The sequence below is a fragment of the Hirundo rustica genome, chromosome 3 (assembly GCF_015227805.2).
Source record: "Hirundo rustica isolate bHirRus1 chromosome 3, bHirRus1.pri.v3, whole genome shotgun sequence".
Lineage (NCBI taxonomy): Eukaryota > Metazoa > Chordata > Aves > Passeriformes > Hirundinidae > Hirundo > Hirundo rustica.
The window spans coordinates 102,218,810-102,238,968 of NC_053452.1; the positions used below are offsets into that span (position 1 = coordinate 102,218,810).

Consider the following 20,159-nt stretch of genomic DNA (forward strand, 5'->3'; position numbering starts at 1 on the left):
CATCAGTGCAGGGTGATGTTTGCTGCTGCAAAATGTGTTTGTGCAGCCAGCTGCCTTGCAAAGATGGGAAGTCTCATCAGCTGCCTTTCAGCTTGAATTACTCTCTTGTTGGCACAGGAGCAGGCTCTTATTGGCCCAGTACATGGTGGCTGGCACAGCACAAGCAAGATCTTAGCTGCCGCTTCTCTGCATCGCAGCAGGAGCTCTTCAGCATCTTGCTTTTGGGTTGTGGCAGCCACTGGCAGGTGTTCCCCCTGCAGAGCTGGAGCAGTAGCCTTTGCCACTGGTTAACTTTAACTTGTACTAGCCTAAGATGTGCTCTTAGTGAAAAAATGGGAGCTCCCACTGCTTGTATGGATGCTTGAAACCAGGCTACTCAAATGTCGCACAGTCTGGAGTGTGTGCATGCCACGGATTTCTCCTGGAAAGCTGCAGGCTTGGAAATCCTGGCAGTAACAGCTGCGTCAAGAAATTGGATGTGTTTTAGTGAGGTTATTTGTGGGCAGAGTGATGCTGGTTTTGAGGAGCTCTGTGAGTTTTGCCTGAGATGCTCCCGGCAACCCCTGTGAGTTTGTGGTGCAGCCTTGAGAAACGTGCTGCTGCAGCTTCCTCCCTGCTGAAAAGAGCAGTGCTGTTGGAGAAGCAGTCACTTTCCATAGGAGAAGTCAATATGGGGGGGTTTATGCACACACAAATTTTATTCAGAGGCATGCTGAGGCATTTGTCATGGCTCACATGTCAGCAGTGTTGGGCCATCGGTGTGAGTGCCCAACTGAGTAGAGTTGTGCCTGGCCAAAGACGCCTGCGTGTCCCAGTGTACATCCAAATGCCATTATGGCATAGCCCCAAATTCTGGCAAACTTGGGCATTTTTGTACAGTTTCTCCCCAGCCACTGGTTTGCACAGTGATCTAGTCCAGAGGGACTTTCTGGTTTGAGGAAGGTCATGTTGTGTTGCTCTGGTGTGAATGCTGCTTGGAACTAGGGGAAGAGTTGTGCTAGATCCCTGTGGACCCATCCATGGATTAGAGCAGCAAAACCACAAATTTTGATGTAAAATTTCTTTTAAAGGGGGGGGGGGGGGGGGGAAGTGCTTTTTTTCAGCAGGAAATCCCTCACTGACTACAAGAACCATGGATCTGTAAGCATCCATGAATATTTGCTGAACTGCTTCTGCTGCCCCTACACTGTAGCAGATCCTGAGGCTCCTCACACTCCAAGGGGGCTACATCCTGCTTTTAGCATTCAAGGCCATTTTCAGTCACCTCTTTTCACTGCTTAGTAAGGAGGGATTTTTTGACTGTATGTTCACAGCAAACTGCCTGATGGCCTTTCTGTTTCTTTCAGCTGTTCCTCTGATGTACCAGATCCGAATCTCACTCTTTATGAGGAAAAAAACCCAAACCTTTATTTTAAATAAAATGGAAATATATGTGTGTAGTACACAGATCCTACTGAATAGCAAAGAGAGAGTGATTGTGGTCTCTGGTAGTTGAGGGTGTGGTTACATTTGGTGGGTTGGTTGGCTTTGTACAACCCTACTGTTTTGTTTTTAAAACAAATATGCTATTATTCCCTGTTCATACACTGGATGAATGATAAAAGTGGTTCTCCTCCTTCACCTGACACTGAGAGCTAGAGAAGAAACTGGAAAAATCCTTGTATGACTTGCACTACTAGGTTTTACATGTGAAGGTGTTCCAGTAATGTACTGGATTACTTACTTCTGGGAATTACCTTTCCTCTGAGTGTTACAGCTCATCCATTAGACCTTCTCAGCAGACGGGTTTTGAAGCTCCAGATTCAGGGGTGCACATATGACATATCTGGTGCCATGACACTGCCTTTTGCCATCAGCTTGGAAAAAGGTCAGGATGTCATTCTGAGAGAGCAGGGTGCCCCTGAGGATGGCGGGAACAGAAAAGGCATGAAACACAGGGGTAGTCTGTCCCTGAACAGGGGAGAAGCTGCTCACTGGAACTGTGGAGGAGAGCCCAGGCAGAGCTGAACACAGATTGACCCAAGGCACTAAGGTCAAAAGGCAAATCCGCTTCTTGGAAGAGTTCCCAGTGCAGATAAGGAAACTTGGTGTCGAGATGGTGCGTGCGGTGCCAGGGTCAGGAGGCTGTCAGTGCACCGAGTGCAGGGGAGGATTTCGATGACATGGGCAAAGGACTCTGTGTCTGAGAGGAGGCAAGAAGAACCCAATCACTTAAACCAGGAAAGCCAAGGCTGATGTGGGAGTGATGGCTCTCTATCCCTGTGCATAGCAGAGGAGAAGTTCCAGAGAAGATCATGTTGGGACAGAGTAAATGTGGTTACCAGCACTGAGCTGTTGTTGACCTCAAGTGTGGTTACCAGCACATCTGAGCTCAAGTTAGAAGATTTTTTTTAGCCAGTAGAGGAATGAGGTCTTGACTGGGGTGGTGGGAGCAAAGCCTGGCTGGATTTTGGGATACAGCTCAGGAAGAAAGTCAGTGACTGATGGCACATCTGCCATATCAGGGCCTGAACATAGTTTTATTGAGAGGAGCAGCTTGTCTTCAGGAATATTGAAAATAATGAGTATTGACTGTATTAAAGTACAAGTATATTAAGATACATCCACTCTGACATAACTCTGTACAGAAGCCATTAGGACAAAGTTGAGTAACAAAAGCTAATAGGACATTAGGACAGCTTGGAAACAACAATAGAAAAATAACCTATAATAGCCGTGTTGAATTTGCAGGAAGAGTGGCATTCAGCATCTTTGCTTCAGTGCATGCCAGTGGCGGACATGCATTTCCAGGGCTGGCACTAGAACAGAGCCCCTCTCACTCTTGGCTGCAAATTTAGTGTTTTCATGGGCTGCTTCTTGCTGCACTTTGCCTTATTTCAGCCCAACAGGGTCACCTCCCCAGCAGAGTGCTCACCAGATTGCCATGGGGTGTGAATAAGGAGAGAAAATCCGTGAATTTTATAAGGACAGTACATTTATTGAGAGCAGTTTGCCGTCCAGTGAAGCCAGAGCCTAGCAGATAATTGCTACAAGAGGTAGTTTTGACTCTCTTGTTCCTTTGTAAAGCAGGACAGGAGTTGAAAACTTTCTCTCCCAAATTTGGACCAAGTGCAGTTTCAATGCTGTCTTGGCAGGTCAGTATCACAGATGTCTCTTCCAAACTGGTGGGTAATTGCTTTGTGCAAAGCCATTCATGAAATAATTTCTTCCTCCAGGAACGTGAAATTTGCTTATTCGATCCCATTGCAGAGCAAAGCCATTTCTTATTGTAGCTGAAATGTGTACAAAACTCAGTTCTTTCTGACCTGCCTATAGCTTTGTTTTTGTCGTGAGAATATAATTTGGAGTATTTTTTTTCCACATTGTTTCATAATCTCTCTAGCCTGATATTTTCCAAACCCATGGTTTCCTTCCTTCTCTCCCTTATTTTCTGTTATTAAGTCTTCCAGACGGCTGAAAATATCTGAGATGCAAATTTTAGCAATTTTGGCACAGCACAGGTCTTCTTTTGGGTTGTAAGCAATGGGTACTCTAGCAGACTAAGAACAGGTTGACAAACAAAAAACCAACTTCTTGCTGTGGGCTGACGCTCAGGGTGGAGAACAGGGAAGATGGGGATTATTACAACTGAATATGTACACTAAGATGGATAGGTAAGATAACTGATGTGGTACTGTACAGAGGAAAGATCTGGTTTGCAAGTATGTGTTACTGTGTTTAGGGTCTGATTCTGTTACATCCAAGCAAAGTAAATATTCCATTGGTATATCTTAGGAGAAGGATGGGGTTTTGTCAATGCCAGTCATTTTCTCATCAGTATTGTTGTCCAATCCTGGCTCCCGTGTTCATGGTCCGTGTGTGGGACCATGTGAGAGGAAGGAGGGAGGCAAGGCGGGGAGATCCCACGTGGCTGCAGAGGTGGGGAGTGTGGAAAGGAGCTGAGGGGGATGGAGCAGGTTGAATGTCTCTGTCCATCAGAATAAATGTGCTGCTGCAGCCTCATAGGCCATACAAGAAACAGCTAAAAGGTAAATGGGTTTAAGAAATGACATGATGTTGAAATGGTACTACAAAGTGTAAATGTACACTTTGATTTACCTTTTTTCATCAAAAAAGGTAAATGGACAAGTCTGCCTCTGCACCTTTGGTCACAGAGCTGAGAGCCCTGTCTCAAAGTTTTACAGGCTTTTTGTTTAGTTGATGCCAGTCACAGTGGGACTGTGGGCAGCCCAGCCCTCTCCTACTTCCCACCAGCATGCTGGAAACCGCAGCAGAGCAGCAGAATTCCCTAGGAGAGCCCCATCAGCCTTCAGCTGGGTCCCAGTCAGACAGGACTTTCTTCCAGCAGCAACCCTTTCGGTCTTCAGCAGAGCTCAGGAGGTTTATTTAAAGCCCTGGTCCTTTCTGTGGAGGAAGTAGGAAGCGCTTCCTCCCTGTAGATCTCTATCCAAAGCTTTTGTCCACTTTCGTACAGTCCCACCCTGCTTGGAGTCGCTCCAAAACCCAGCACGCCAGGGCTGTGTGCTATTGTTCAGCAGGGTCATCCTTTAGCTGCAACTCCTCTCCTTTTCTAAAATACAGAGTTTGGGCACCAAAATGCTGAAGAGCTCTGTCCTGGGCTAAGGGTTGTATAAATGCCCATCTGTCTACCCTGCCCCACCATCCTCCTGCAGTTGGAAATGTCAGTTGCAGAGGAAATACGAGGGTTGACTTTCCTTTGGGAGGCTATTTGATTCTTGCGGCTGAGTTTTAATTGTGAAACTTAAAGGAGATCTCAAAATAGGTCTGAGAAGTCATGATCTCTGCAATAGAGGATGAAGAATCTAAAAAAATAGTGTTAACCACAAGAATGCGAAGGTCTAAAATGCTTTTAAGGTACTACTGCTCACTCTCTTCAGAGTGGGGGCAGGGAAATGTGGGATTATTTCTGTTATGCTGCATTTGTCTCAGAGCAGTCCAGCAGCAGGATCATGACTGTGTTTGCGGGAGGGTAAGAGTCTGAATGACAGGCTCAGTCAGGGGAAGGTGTCTGTTGGAGGATTTACCTGGTTCTTCCATGGTCCAGAATTGCTTCAGCTGAGCAAATAGAACTTCATCTTCCTCTGGCAGGAACCTTTCCCCCAATGCCAGTGTGACTCCAAACATCTATATCAGTTGTGGAACTGACTCCTCTGACCCTGAGGGTGGTGCGTTTGCTGGCCTTCCCTTTTCAACATATGTAGTGCCAACGAAGCTGTTAGCAGGCTTGAAGGCAAAGGGAAGCGGCCTTGCTGTTGTGTGCTGAAAGATGATGTGTGCACACCCAGGAGAAGGCATCACTTCAGAAACTTTGGATTCCTGCACCATCCTCCACCATCAGAGCCCTCCTTTTAACCACTGCTGCAGCCTTTAAACACTTTTTTCCTGTTCCTTTGAAGAGGAAAAAATAAATGATAAATTATTGTGTTGATCTTACGCAAATATTGCATTTACGGAAAGATCTTGTTGACATGGTTTTTCACACAGGATACCTTCTCCTCCTGCAGAAAAGTTGCTGAAAGCTTCCAGGGAAATAGATAATGTTATTCTTGGGGAAGGGAAATAAAAATAACAAAAACAAATACAAATAACCCAAACAAAAACCACCACCAACAAACAAAACCTACAAGCCAGCCTGGTGTGGATCTAGTGTGGATCTTGGTTTGCAAAAGATGCAGAATTTGGTTTAGTGGGATTTTTTTTAGTCCTGTTAGAAGTAGAGCAGACTAGTAGTTGATACCAGGTATAGCTTAGGGTCTTTTCAGAGACCAGAGTGATAAGAGGTTACAAAATGGCTGAGGTCAGTATCCTGACCACCTGGTGTGGCCATACCCAGGAAAGCTTATCTGTCCATGGCCTGATATTTTAAAACCTTAGGGATTAGGCACGCTTTTTGCATTTGCTGAAATGAAGTTCATGAAGATCCTTCCACCTGAGAGAGAATTTTATGGGGATATCAGGAGTAGATTTTCTCCCTCATCCTCTTCTCCTCATGTGAACATGAAAGTCCACCTCCAACATCACTGTTGAGAGAAGGCACACTTCCTGTTTTCGCACTCGAGACCTTCACCCATGCGGCACCAAGGCGGTGGGACCGGATGTGCCCCATATGTGGTCTCAGGTGGAGGTCTGCCCTTCTCATCCCATGCCTGTTGGGATGCTTCCTGCTTCAAAACCATCATGTCTCCTTCCTGTTACTATACCCAGCTAGGGAAGAAAATAAACCCATTTGGCCACTACTGCCATCAATTAGATATAGATATAAATATAAAATTCAGCATGACTTGATTTTCCATTTGTTTCATACCCAGCCTACTAAGAGAGGCTCAGCTCCAGGCAGCACTCAGAAAAGCACATTTGGCGTGGTATTGCTGGGGATGGAGCCCTGTGGTGGAGGCTAATGAGAAAAGTGATGTCTTGAGTGCAGGCTGCAAGATTTGCTTCCAAGATGATTTGCACTGAAGTGTTAAATGCTGCACAGAAATGCCAGAAGAAAGGATTTTCATAGGGCTGTTCTTGGTGCCCCTAAAATTACTGCTGTCTCTTCTTTCTCCTCTGTTATGGGACTGCCTTTCTTAGAGACAGACGGTCATATTGTTCTTCTGCATAATTTATAGTGAATGCACTTAAGAGCAGATCAAACTCTTGAGTGCTCAAGATTAATGGAAGTTGCAACTACTAAATGTGTGGACTGGGACTGGAGGTGTCCTGCTGTGCTGCTTCACCAGCCTCCTCTTGCCTTGATCTTGACTACTGGGAGAGTCCAGACAGTGCTGTTCCTGACAGCCCAGTGAAGGGGTGGTGCCCATTTTTGTAGGGATTTTAGAGGAACTAGTCACAAAATCATATGGTTTGCTTTTTTCTGGAGATAACTCTCCCATTTTTAGTGATGGAAGCTGAAGTGACAGGTGATAGAAGGTATTACTGTATCCCTGAGCATCATGCATGGCCAGAGAATTGGTCTGTCATATCACTGCTGCTCAAGAGGGCCCATCGTGTTCAGGATCCACCTCACAGGAACACCAGTGCTCTGCTCGTCCCTGTGATCATTTGGTCTGGAGTTCACACCAGCAAGGCATTGCCTTGGGCAAAACCCACACGTGCCTTTGCAGGTGGTTGTCTGTGGGGAGCCACCAGCCTGGGCTGCCTTGGCATGGGCAGTCCTTGCCACCCAGGGAGGACAGCAGGACATTGCAGAACAGCTGGGTGTCCACATCCCAGCATAAATGTTGCCATAATCCAACACAAGGTGCTTGCCATTGTGTTCTCAAGGCTGCCCTGATAATAACCTGAACACAAACCTTGCATCGTGTTCCTGGTGTGACACTTTGGTCCGGGGTGTGTCCTGGATCCATGGCTTTCCTGCACAGGATAGTAGTTGCTGTGATTTTGGCTCCTTGGTTCTAAAAATGAATTTTAAAAAAACCCTGTGAGATTGGTACAGTCATATGCACCAACTTGAGTAATATCCTTAGCTATTCTAGAGCTTGGGCTGATTCCTACCAGTGGATTTGGTCTTCTGCTCCTTGAATTGCTGCATCCAGCAGAACCAGATTATTTCCTTATGGGTAGAATGCTGTTCTCATGTAGTTATTTCACTCTCAGTTTTTAATTCACATCTCTGTAAGGAAAAAAAAAACAGGGAAGTTAAACTCTAAGTTTGCTATTAGATTTGAAATTTGCTATTAGATTTCAGTGGGGTTTTTCCCATTCAACAAACAGGAAAATAAAGGTGTGAAACAATTTGATTACTGCTATTAGTGTTTACCACTGTTTTGAGAAAAATTTTGGTTTAGTGGAGTGTATTTTTACAAGGAATTTAACTAGTGGCTTTTGTGCTATTTTGAAGTGATGACCAATTTAAAAAAGAAAAGATACTTTAGAAATCTAGATTAATAAAATAAATGGGTGCGTATATATTAGATTTAATATTTTTGGAACAAAAACAACCTGTGTATTATTTGTAGAAATTTCTGGCAATAGCTCTGTAGTTGGAGGCTGAACATGTTGCTGTCAAAGAACCTTTCTCTTTTGGTTGATTTTTTTCCCCCCCCAGTATATCTTACTACTTTTAGTTAATGTTGAATTTTTGTTAGAGATAGACGGTTGCCATATCTCCAGCCACATTTTGGAGCATCTTTTTGATGCCTTAAGTTTTAGATTTCATATTTTCCAGGTTATGTACTGCATTCGTATATAACTCTGGACTTCATATAAAGTGTTGGCAAGTTCTCCTCACAGGGTAGTTGGACAAAAGAATCCTTTTCTGGCCTGAGAACCAAGGACACCGTTGCAGCTTCAGGCCCAAAAATACAAACAGCAAATTGAGGAGAGCAAACTGGGAGGATGGGGCTTCATAACCTGAAACTGTAATTGGGCAATTAACCCCAATATGTAAATGAACCAAAACTTATAAAAGTGTGAAAACTCGTGATCCATTGTCCATCTTGGGTGTAGCCTCAGCCAGGCTCTTGTACTGCCCAAGATGTGTCCTTTGGAGGCCTTTTAATAAAATACTTACTTTATTCCTTTAACTCTGTCTAGGCTCTGTTCTAGGTAGCCTCTCAAGGCATCATTTTTGCTAAGGATACACCTGCTTAAAAAATGCTTTTTTAGTTAAATAAAAAGGTTTATTTTCACTCTTTGAAAGCAAACCCAACTCTCTTCCCTGCTCTGTTTCAAAGTAGCTACCCTGAAATCCCCTTGATTCCTCCAAGCCCTGTATCTCAGTACCTGCATCTGGGGAAGAGAAGGATGTCAGATCTTTTCCTTGTTTTCTTATTTAGGCATCATTAGCAGTGAAGACAGTCTTGCAGACCATGCCTGAGGGCTGGATATCACCTGTCACTGTTAGCTGGTATCATTGTCCCCAAACTCTCCGTCTTCTCCACAGTGGCTCTAATGCTGCGGAATTTGCTCAGGTGCCATTGGCTGGCTCTTGTAACTGCAAGGGTTTGACTAATTCTTCTGATATTTAATCTGAGTTCCTTTCTCCCAGGGCTGTGATTATTCTGTTGAGAATTTTTTCTGTGATTTACCTTCATCAATGAAATAAATGCATCATAGGAAACTTCTAAAATCTATTGCCAAAACAGTCCAACTGTGCTACTTCTGTGGTTTTAACTATATTAGCAATGCAGTACCTCTTGATAATTTTTGTCACTTTTCTTCAGTTTTTCTAAAAATGTTCTCTCTGATTTCCCAGTTCCCATCAAGAACCTTCCCCTATCCTGCAGGCCAGCACTCACTGAGTTTTATTAAAAGTTATGTATTACAATGCTATATTCGGTGAACTTGACGTGGGTTTTTCCTCATGCAACCAAACCTTCTCAGAAAAAGACTGTGCACTAAGACATTGTGCAGACATGTTTTCCTTGATCTGCAATATTGTGTAAACAAACTAATTTTTTTAAGCCCTGCCAACTTTACACAGCGTCTGAAAAAATAGGACTGGCTGCTTCTCCCTTGGTTTTGTTTAAAAAAAAAGGACAAAGGGAGGAGATGAGGAAAATCCACGCATGATTTTCTTTTCCTGTCTGCAATTACAAGCTGCTTTACTGCCCAAACTGCTCCCACCCAAATTAACCCAATATCCTAATTTACTTGAAATATTTCTGTGCTTTTCTTTCTGCTTTGGGAATATTTGCCCTTTGCAGTAATGTCTCCTCCCTGAGCTGGAGAACATCATGGAGAGCTCCCTGAAGAGCTGCCACATTTCTGGTCCCAACTCATTTATTACTCATTAGCAACAATTCATGAATGTTTGGGGGCAGTTTGTGTTTGTTCTGCTTCTTTTCAGTAGTTTGTAACCATACCATCCATGGCAAACTCTCCTCTGCTGGTGAGGGTCAATGTTGGTGAGCACAGTGGGTAGCAATGGGTGCAGCAGGTGTCAGCATCCCCTGACTCCTCGCTGTGACTCCAGCACCTGGAAAGATCCTTCCACTGTGATCTGCAAACCCCTCTTTGCCACACACATGATCCGAATGTAAAACGGTTCTCAGGTTAATTTACTGATGCTCAGTGTCAGTTACTAACTGATTTTTTCCCTGTAAATCAGGAATATAATCCTGAATAAAGTGACTTCGGCAGATGGAAGCAACCCAGACACCTGTAAATGAATTTATTCTGCTTTAGCCTTTTCAACTGACTCCATGGAATGAACATGCCAGCCTGGAAATATTTGTCTCACATAGCCCACTTGCAGGGTTGGAGTATTTGTAGTTACATCCTTCTTTGGCAAGGTGGGGAGTAGGTGGTTATTTATAATGGATTTTCATCCCAGGTGTGGAATCAGGTTTTCAAGACCACACAGTTCCTGGGTATGTGTTTATGGATAAACTTACACAGTGAGGTGGCTCGAGGTCTCTTTACCAATTCACTCCACCTTTCAAAGGACATTCAATGAGCATATGTGAATTGTTAGAGTTTTCTGAAACTGAAATGTGGGTGGTACACAGAGTGGTCCTTCCCCTTCACCCCCTGTTTTTAATAAACTTCTGAAAAGGATTGAACTTCAAAGTAAATTGCAAATAAGCAATATTTATTATATAAATAAAAGCAGAATTAGTCACTGAAAGTGAAAAATTTAAAAAGACCATTTATTTATTTAGAGTGGTCTTTTCTTCACTTGGCAGGTTTTGTTTCTGTTTCCCTGAAGGCAGCAGCAGAAGCAGTTTCAGCCCCTCTTGACACGAGACTTTTGCATCTCAAACCCTGCAGGGTTTGAAATTCTTGCCGCATTATTGATTAAGGTTTTTCTTTTGCCTCACCGCTTCTATTAGGTTTTTCGAGCGGCGAAGATACTCCTTTTTTTGCAATTCAGACTTTATCAGAAGGTGTTACTTTTGGCGCCGTGTCTGCAGCCTGGGAAAATGACACAGGTGCTGCAGCGGCTGGTATGTGGGTGTCGGCTTTTGCCGCAGGGCAGGAAAGAAGTTCACATGAGTTTACCAGGCAGGACCAGATATCTATAGCAACGTATTTGTGTATCCTGTGCCTTGTCTGTTGCAACGCTCGTTGCTTAGGATACTGACATTAAAACATGTAACAAAATCTGCTCTTCACTCTGGAGTTCATTATCTGTCCCAGCCCATGTAACTGCGCATTTCCCCCACCAGCTCGGATCGGAGCCGCTGACCAGCCTTCGGCAAAGCACGGTCCAGAGGATGTTGTTGTAATCACGTTTTGCAGCCTGTTGCTGCATGATCATTTTTTCACCAAACCATTTGTCACTAGCTGGGGTGTCTGGGAACCCATCTCCCTCTTGCATCTTGGCCCTTCCTAAACGCCTCTGTGTGTTGGCTGGGTTGGTGTGAGCTGGTGCTACTGGTGCATGAAAGGTATTCTTGAGCGTGAGTTCCCGAACTGTGGAAGTCTGCACAAGTCTTCAGTGGCTGAGGCTTGCGTTTGGACAACCTGTTAGGAGTTTCTTGTGGGGTTTTGTTTGGTTGGTTTGTTTTGTTGTTGGTTTTGTTTTTTTTTTTTTTTTTTTTTTTTTTTCGGGGGTTTTGTTTGCCTTTTTTTGTGTGTGTGTGTTTTGTTTGTTTGTTTGTTTTGAGTTTTTGTTTTGTTTTTAATACAAAGATCAAACTTTTAAAAATAGAGCCTCGGTGACAGATCTGATGCCTTAGCTGTTCTAATAAAAAAAAAATCTTCCACCCCTGTTGAAATGGTTCTTGCATTTCAGACCAACGCAGAGGAGCGTTTGCTGCCTGGCTTATGCTGTTCATTTTCTTGGGCTCCTGCAGTCCTGGAAGCACTGTGCTACGGATTCATGACTGTAACAGATTTGACACACTTATTCTGCTTTATAAGTGAGCACTGCAAGAGAAATGGTGCTGCACTTCTCCCCCGCAAAGCAGATAGCTCAGATAATATGAAGAGTACTTGTTCTGTTTCTCTGTGCACTATCTTTCTCAGCTGGAGAGCACCTCTGTCCTACAGACAGGCATTCATCAATTAGTATCCAAGGGGGTTTGCACAAGGAAATGCATCTCAAAGGAGTTATTCCCCCCTGTGCAGCTGTAACTGATTCCCTGAGAGGATCCCATCATGAGCTCGTTTCGAGGCGGTTTTGCTTTCACAAGCTTTGCAGTAAAAAGCTGGTTTGGTCTCTGGCTTTCTGGGTTGCATGGTCAAAGCACGCTTCCACCGGCTGTAACTGGTGGTTGACAGAGAGTTCTTGTGGAAGTGGGATGCACTGAGCTTTGTTACAAGTATTTCAAATACTTCAGTGGGGGGATGCTGACAGCCAGTCCATCTGTTGGTAAAAACACAGAATTGCTACTTTAGCTGTTTCAGACTTTGCTACAGTTACTCACCCCAATGCTGCACAACTCATCGTTGTGGTTTAACCCCAGCCTCCAGTGGGATGAGGAGGAGAATTGGGGGGGGAAAGGTAAATCCGTGGGTTGAGATAAGAACAGTTTAATAACTGAAATAAAAGAAAATATTATTATAATAATGTTGATAACAATTGTAATGAAAAGGGAGACGAAAGAGAGAGAGGTAACATCCAAGAGAAACAAGGGATGCACAGTACAATTGCTCATCACCTGCTGATCGGTGGCCAGTGCATCCCTGAGTGATGATCAGCCCCCTGCCCCCACAATCCCCCCCAGTTTATATTCTGAGCATTATAGTATGGAATGTTCACTTCAGGTCACCTGTCCTGGCTGTGCTCCCTCCAGATTTCTTGTGCACCTCCTCACTGGTAGAGCTTAGGAAACTGAAAAGTCTTTGACATGGGGTGAGCACAGCTCACTAAAACTAAACTAAAACTTCCGTGTGTTATCAACATTATTCTCATTCTCTAATCCAAAACACAGCCCCGTGCCAACTACTGGGAAGAAAATGAACACTGCCCCAGCTGAAACCAGGAAATCAGTGTGTGTCTTAGCCTCAGTAAAAGACCTCTTTGCTCATTTCTAGGCTTTTGCTATGAGATTATTGCTGGTTTTCCTCTGTAGAAGTACAGAGGTTACATTCAGGTGGGAGTTCTCTGGCAGCTCGGTTTTGCGCCTGGCTAGAATTAATTAGAATTAGAACAAGCAGCAGCACCACATAATTTTAAGAAAAAACTTGGTGTGAAACTGGATCAGAAGTGCATCTGCATTTCCCCCTGTTTAAGCCTTCCATGGCCCAGTGTCTCTTTCACGAGCAGTGATTGACTTGCTAAGCCCTCAGCTCTGCATTTAGACTACCAAGCTGTTCCCCATCTGATCACCTCAAGGGCATTCCTGCGATTGTTTTTCTTACTGCTGTGATAGTGCCAGATGCTCTGAGGGCTTTTGCTCATCGAGGTAAGCAGGGACAGACCTTGCTGCAGTGTATGTGGCATTGCTTCCCTGGATTTCACCCTGGTATGATGGAAAATGAGGGAAAGGCAGGCTGTGCTGGAGTTAGGTCTCTGCTAACTGCCCAGGGCAATATTGGGTGCAAGGATAACTCTCCTGCCTTGCCTTCTACACCCACTACAACAAGTGATTTAGCTGGTAAAGGCTCGTTAAAAAAAAAGCGACTAAACACAGCCCTAACCACAGGACTGACCAGAGCATCCCAGCCCTGCTCCCTGTGATTTCCATTAGCAGCCAGCCTGCGAGTGGGCTTGTGGCTAAATCAGCTGCTGAGCCTCTGGAAAGCGATTTGATGAAAGCATTTTATAGCAATCGAATGAAATGTCAGTTGGATGCCAGCAGCAGGGGTTGCTGTCATGATTAATGAGATATTTAGGCATTTCATTTTGAAGGAGCTACCTGCAACACAATTTACATCAAAGCTGGTTTTTTTAGATGGGTTTTAATAAATTAATGTTAATGTTGGTTATTTAATTATTCACATCAAATTGGTTACAACTGCAGGATTGCATTTGGGCTGAACACGTTAAGAAGCCTTTCAGAAAGCTCATACGCAAAAAAAGGTTGGGTTCAGAGCATTGCACATTTTCTGATATGAAGCGATGTGGAAGAGGAGGGAGGGTTGAAAAGGCCTGTAATCTTTTGAATGCAAAGATTGCTTGAATATAAAGCTTTTGAAGCTGATATTTAATGAGCATCTCTTCAAATAACAGGATGTATCTACCAATAGGACAAGTAGTGAAATCTAGTAAGTGGAATTATTACCTTACCTCTCTGTTGTCTAGGGGTCTCTGTTTTTAAGGGAACAGGAATAATAAAGGAATTATAGGAAGAGGAAGAAATTATATTAAACCTTTTCAAACCTCTTTTAAATCCCAGCTGAAAGTTTTGCAGTCCTTAACCCTGCGAGTCAATAAAGCTGAGGTAATTCCTGCTTAAAGCCCAGCTCTTGCATTAAGTGGGCTCTAACTGTTCCTCCTGCCCCTCTCCCAGGGAATTCTGAGGCAGTGGTTGATGAGGCAGGGGCTGCTTTTCAACCCAGACACTAGTTCTTACAAAGCCCCCGGCAACGATGAAGCGAAGGAGGCTGGAAACTGCAGGCACCTCCTCACCCAAGGACAGGAACATACTGTTACAATTTCTGCTCTTTAAAAAAAAAAGGATCACATCTGATCCATTATTTGCTCCAAGCTGCTCTTTTCTGCAATTTGACTTCAACAGACTAGAATATTGTGTTTTCTGCCATCGGCACTGCAAGGATGACTGTCCAGAGCAGAGAAGATTCAAAGATGGAAAGGCAGTGGCAGTAGCTGAGAGTTAGTGGTTTAACTGGAGGGCAGCCTGATGCTCTCCTAGGGGTGATGCTGACAGAGACCAGGAGCTGTAGCTTGCCTGCATGTTGGGAGCAAGCAGAGGTATGTCAGGTATGTCGAGAAAACTCCGCAATATAATGGACAAAAATAAAGCTTTGGAGTTGAAATACTGGCAGCTTTTGTGGAAAACAGAAGTGCTAATGATAACACAGTTGTCTGTTAAGCCCGATGCACGGAACTAACGAGCAGCTGGCTGGGTTTTGTCTCTGAGCATTAAGCCACAGAGCAGGATGTGGATTTTTTACATTGCTGAGGCAGTGCACAGACTAAGTGGAATACAAATAAAACAACTCTACATTCTGCTGTAGAGCAACTTATTTCTTGCTGACCTTTAGCATTTTAAATTTTTGGGGGGTTCTTATGCATGCTTGAAATTTTTACTCTCTGGGAAGTGCTTAGCTCCTGTTTTTCCTGGTCTCTGCATGGTTTGCAGCTCAGCTCTTGCAGTTTCCAGGTAGTCTGCAGTGTTGGCCTATTACTAACCTGTCTTCTGCATTGGCTCTGAGCAAACCCAACAGGCACAACAGTCTGTGCAGAGAAATATCATTTATGCAAACCAGTCACAGGGATTTGGATGTGACTTTATCCACACTTGTGAATAAACTTCTTGAATTTGGGGAAGGACATGCAGCTCAACCTCTAGCTTGGCAGGACAGTTTGATATTGCTAGGTAGTCATGAAAGACTGCAAGGGATAAAAGCCAGAAATTATCAAGGATTTTTGTTTTGTTTTGTTGGGGTTTTTTTTTTGGTTTGGTTTGGTTTTGGTTTTGGTTTTTTTTTTTCCCTGTTGTTGCATAAGTGCAGATTGACCATCTTCCATTTTGCTGAAGGAGCTCTCCTATTGCTGGGCAGTCTCACCTTGTGTGGCACAACATGGGCATTGTCAAGAGAGAGGACAGACCCAGCCCTCTCCTGATATCCTGATGAAATCCTGAATTTAAATGCACTTTGGCTCTTGTGGGGGAATACTGAACCTACTGAATAAGCTTCTCTAAAAGTATAAATCCCAGTAAACCTGAAAAGAGTTGTTTTTGCCAAACATTTGGACTTTCTGATTCTCTGGGAGGGCTGGAAAGGATGAAATCCCTTGTGCTGGTGCTGCTGTCGCAGTGATCCATCTGCTCATGGTGCCTCCACAGCAGAGAAGAAAAGGGAGAAGTCTTTTGGGGCGCTGCTGTTGAGCATGGGCTGTGCTGAGCTTACCCTTGCTCCACCCTCCTGTGACCCTTGGGTGCCACAAGGAGCACCGACTAAGCCCACGCCACAGGGGCAAGCTCCTACTGCTGTGGGGCAAGGGATGCAGGGAGGGAGGAGAAGCTGTGTAAGCCAAAGGGTTTCAAAGAGCATCTGGACAATGCAAACATGACTGGCACAAAGCCACCTGCCCTTCCTGCTTCTTGTTCAGCTGCATTTACTTTCACTTTTGAATAGATGAATTTTTGTTTTCATCTTCTCATTGCTGCTGTCCCTGCCCGCTCCCACTCCGTCATCGCAGCAGATCAGCCTGTGTAGGAATCCAGAGCCGAGCACTGCAAGCCATGTGATGGAGGAGTGGGATTGCAGCAGAGAACTAAAATACTGAGCTTTATTATTTTCTATATAATAAGGATTAATAATAAGAATTGTTATTTCCCAAATACTTCCTCCTGAACTACCTTCCCTTCCACAGCATATTAGTCACTGGGAGAGCCTTGAGGAGAGGAAAGGAAGCCAAATTAAATGAGGTCTCCTGGTGATTTATAGCATCCTTTTTCTCATCTTTCCCCCTTGCCCCAGGGGGACCCTCTGTTTCTCAAAGGGTTCTACCTCTCCCCAGCCCCTCTCTGCCTAGTGTGGCTGGAGCTCAGGCACATTTTCTCTTGCTTTGCAGCTGCTGAACACAGACCCAGGAGAGGATGGGGAAGCAGAACAGCAAGCTGCGCCCCGAGGTGCTCCAGGACCTGCGTGAGAACACTGAGTTCACAGACCACGAGCTGCAGGAGTGGTACAAGGGCTTCCTAAAAGATTGCCCCACGGGCCATTTGACTGTCGAAGAGTTTAAAAAAATATATGCAAATTTTTTTCCCTACGGCGACGCATCGAAGTTTGCGGAGCACGTCTTCCGCACCTTTGACACTAACGGCGACGGGACGATTGACTTTAGGGAATTCATCATCGCCCTGAGCGTCACCTCCCGGGGCAAGCTGGAGCAGAAGCTGAAGTGGGCGTTCAGTATGTATGACCTGGATGGCAACGGGTACATCAGCCGTGGGGAGATGCTAGAAATAGTGCAGGTGAGGCATTACCTCTGTTGGACATCTTATTTGTGTCGCTGTAACCTCTTCACTAGGAGACATCTGGAGCTGGAGATGAGGGATGTGCTGAGCTGGGTCACTCCTGCCCCAGGGAGGTTCCTGAGTCCATGGTCCCCAAAGAGACCCATGGTGGGACCTAAAAGATGCAGAGGAGAAAATGGCCTGAGATATGAACTTGTACAGCTGGCCTGCAGCCAAAATTCTGCAGCTCTCCCTGGGGGTTTCTTAGTGTGATGTTCATGAAATCAAAAAGCCCTAAATGCAAATTCTATTGACCTGATTAACCTCAGAATTATTGCTTTGAATCTTCAAATCTGAGTCAGTGTGAACTCTGGATGAAAGACTGTAGCATGCCTTTGTCTCCCAAAGGCAGAGGACACAGGCTGTAGTGGGGGCAGGCAGCACAGTCCCCTGTGCCCCTACCCCACATGCTGGCAGGGGTTTGGCCTCGGCAGTGGCTGCTTGTCACCCACCTCTTGTACAGCTGAGATGTGTGTCCTGTGCAATGCAAGGGAGTCATGCATCAGCCAGTGCCCTGACACTTGGTCCTCATGGCTGAGGTGGGATAATTTAGGTGGAAGGCTAGGCCTTCAGGCACTCTAAAGTGGTCTTATCATTATTCATGTTCTTGTAAGTCTGAAGATGCATTTCCTTACCCATCCACAAAGAAAAACAACCCCTATTTCTGTATATTCATATTCACCATAATCCATGCACCACCACAGGCATACCTGTAACTGGGTGGAGGGTGAGAGCCTGACAAAGAGGAGATTGCTTAGCCCAGCTGCAGAAGAGAGGGTTGCACACCATTGTCTCCTATATTTTAGCTCAGTCCTGCTCATACATTAATCTAGACTGACTTTCAGTTAAACTGACCCAACACTTCTCTTGAAGCATGAGTGAATACAGGAAAGAAAAGTAAAAAAGCTGCAGTCAGAAATTCCTATTAATTTCAGTTTATAAAGTCCTGCAGCTGCCTGCCAGGGTCAGCTGCCTGCTACAGGCTTAAATTCTTTTCTTTGTCCCCTGCTTTGTCATTTGGGTTGCGTTTTTCTTATATCTCTTTTTTAAACTTTTTTTTAATACTCAGGCAATTTACAAAATGGTTTCGTCAGTAATGAAAATGCCCGAGGATGAATCCACTCCTGAGAAGCGAACAGACAAGATCTTCAGACAGATGGACACAAACAATGACGGTAGGATTTCCACTGGTACCCCTTCCTAAACTTTAAAAACAGACCTTTTCTAGCCAGCCTTGGTAGGTGTCAGAATTTGGGGAGAGGGGAGAAAGGGTAGGGATGTCCCCAGTGGGGCCTTGGTCTCTGCCTGGCCTCGTTGAGCATCTCTGGTCCATGACAAATGGGGTGTATAAGTGAGCAGAGAACAGGGGGTGAATTCTCCTGCTGGGGGGCTGGTACGGGAGCAGTCCTTCGCGGACATTTCGTGGGTGAATCCCCTTCTGCAAAGGCTCCTCTGAAATTCCCGTGTCCATTGTCCTTGGGTTATTTTCTCCGGGCATAGCACAAACTTGGCCCAAGGTTTTGGTATGTATACATACATGGTCACACATTATGAGCATCAGGGGGATGTAGCAGCTCCCAAGGCAGGTTGTCGAGCTCCTTGATAAATTATCTGACAGTGCACCCGTCACAGCCCTTCCACCTGTGCTGGCTCATTTCCTTGGGTTTGAAAAATACAGGCAAGAAATGATCAATTTCCTCTTCTCATCAGCCTGATGACGTTTCCTCTATTCCCAGCTGAGGTGGAGCTTTTCCCTGGGAATTACGCTCTCAGAGGCTGAAGTGGCAGCTGACCACATCAAAGTCAGGAGCTGTGTCCTACTGATGTGCTCAGTGGGAGCAAAGATTTGATTCTAGCAGTGAGATATGGAGACCTGAAAAAATACCATCTTATGTACAGAAAGGGTTTTATTTAAGAGAATTTTACGGTTGCATTTTGGTGTCTGCTGCTGCAGTTCCCAGGACAAATTCCTGGCCTTGCTGAAGTCCTCCAGTATTTTACCTTTGACTTCATCAAAACTAGCACTTCACCCTCTGGCTTGACATGTGTAGGGCCCTAAAATAACATGATTAAAATATTTTTGGTCTGCAGAAAGTAGCAGTGCATGCAGACGTGTAACAGAGTAGTGGTCCCAAAATCTGCTACATATATATGCATCTATTGCAGTTCATTGCTGAAATAAAATCATCCTATTCCCAGTAAAATATTGGGCCTGCAAGCCATGCAGTGCCAAGGAATAACACCTGCATGTATGTGTCTGGTGGCTGAAGATGTTTCTTCCCCATCTGACTGTTGGGCATTGCAAATGGATTTTGATTTGGGCTTTGCTTTTAAGTAATACAAAGCAAGGGGCAAACTAAAATATATCCTGATAATTAGGAGACCTCTGTTTTTCTTAAAAATGTTCTTGGTTTGGGAACATTCACTTAAAAGCTGGAAATTAGAGTTCCACAGGTTTTTGAGCTTCTGTAATCTCTACAAGAGGAAGGCTTGCTCATTCATGGAATCATAGAATCATGGATCATAGAATTACATTCCTAAGTGCCACATCTACACATCTTTTAAATGCCCTTGGCAGTCTGTTCCAATGCTTGACAACCCTTTTGGGGAAGAAATTTTTCCCACTATCCAATCTAAATCTTCCTTGGTGCAACTTGAGGCCATTTCCTCTTGCCCTATTTCTTGTTACTTGGCAGAGGATTTCCTCCATGTTCAGCCGGTTTTAGGTGCTGGCCACTGAGGTCTTTCCTCTTCCATCGCCACAACAGGCTGGTAGCATCCTGGGGCTGCTGCACATTGGCACAGTGAGCTGGTGCCTCTCTCTCTTTGAATGCCTGTGGCCAAAAGTGACAGCAGGCACCTCCCAAGTGCAAGATGTTTGTGTGTGGGTCCTGTCTTGAGCATAGCAGTTTGGGGTGGGTAAGGATAGCCCTGGGGTGTTATGTGAGGGTAGGGTAGGTGGATGCATGAGCTAAATGGGAGATCACTGGAGATGATGTTTGGGATGCAGCAAATGCTTGTCTTCTCCTTTTCATAGGGAAAACTCTTTCATTTTTCATTAATATTGCCACGTCCTATATCTGCTGTAGTTCT

The 20,159-nt window shown here is 44.7% G+C and overlaps 1 protein-coding gene across 1 annotated transcript in view; it reads left to right on the plus strand.

Moving 5' to 3' along the window:
• HPCAL1 (hippocalcin like 1) overlaps positions 1–20,159 on the plus strand; it is a 64,598-nt gene that overhangs the window by 42,231 nt on the left and 2,208 nt on the right. Inside the window, exons 3-4 of the mRNA XM_040060054.2 lie at positions 16,622–17,024; positions 18,136–18,241. Of these exons, the coding sequence (XP_039915988.1) occupies positions 16,647–17,024; positions 18,136–18,241 (484 nt within the window). The 5' untranslated portion in view covers positions 16,622–16,646. The remainder of the gene's footprint in view (positions 1–16,621; positions 17,025–18,135; positions 18,242–20,159) is intronic.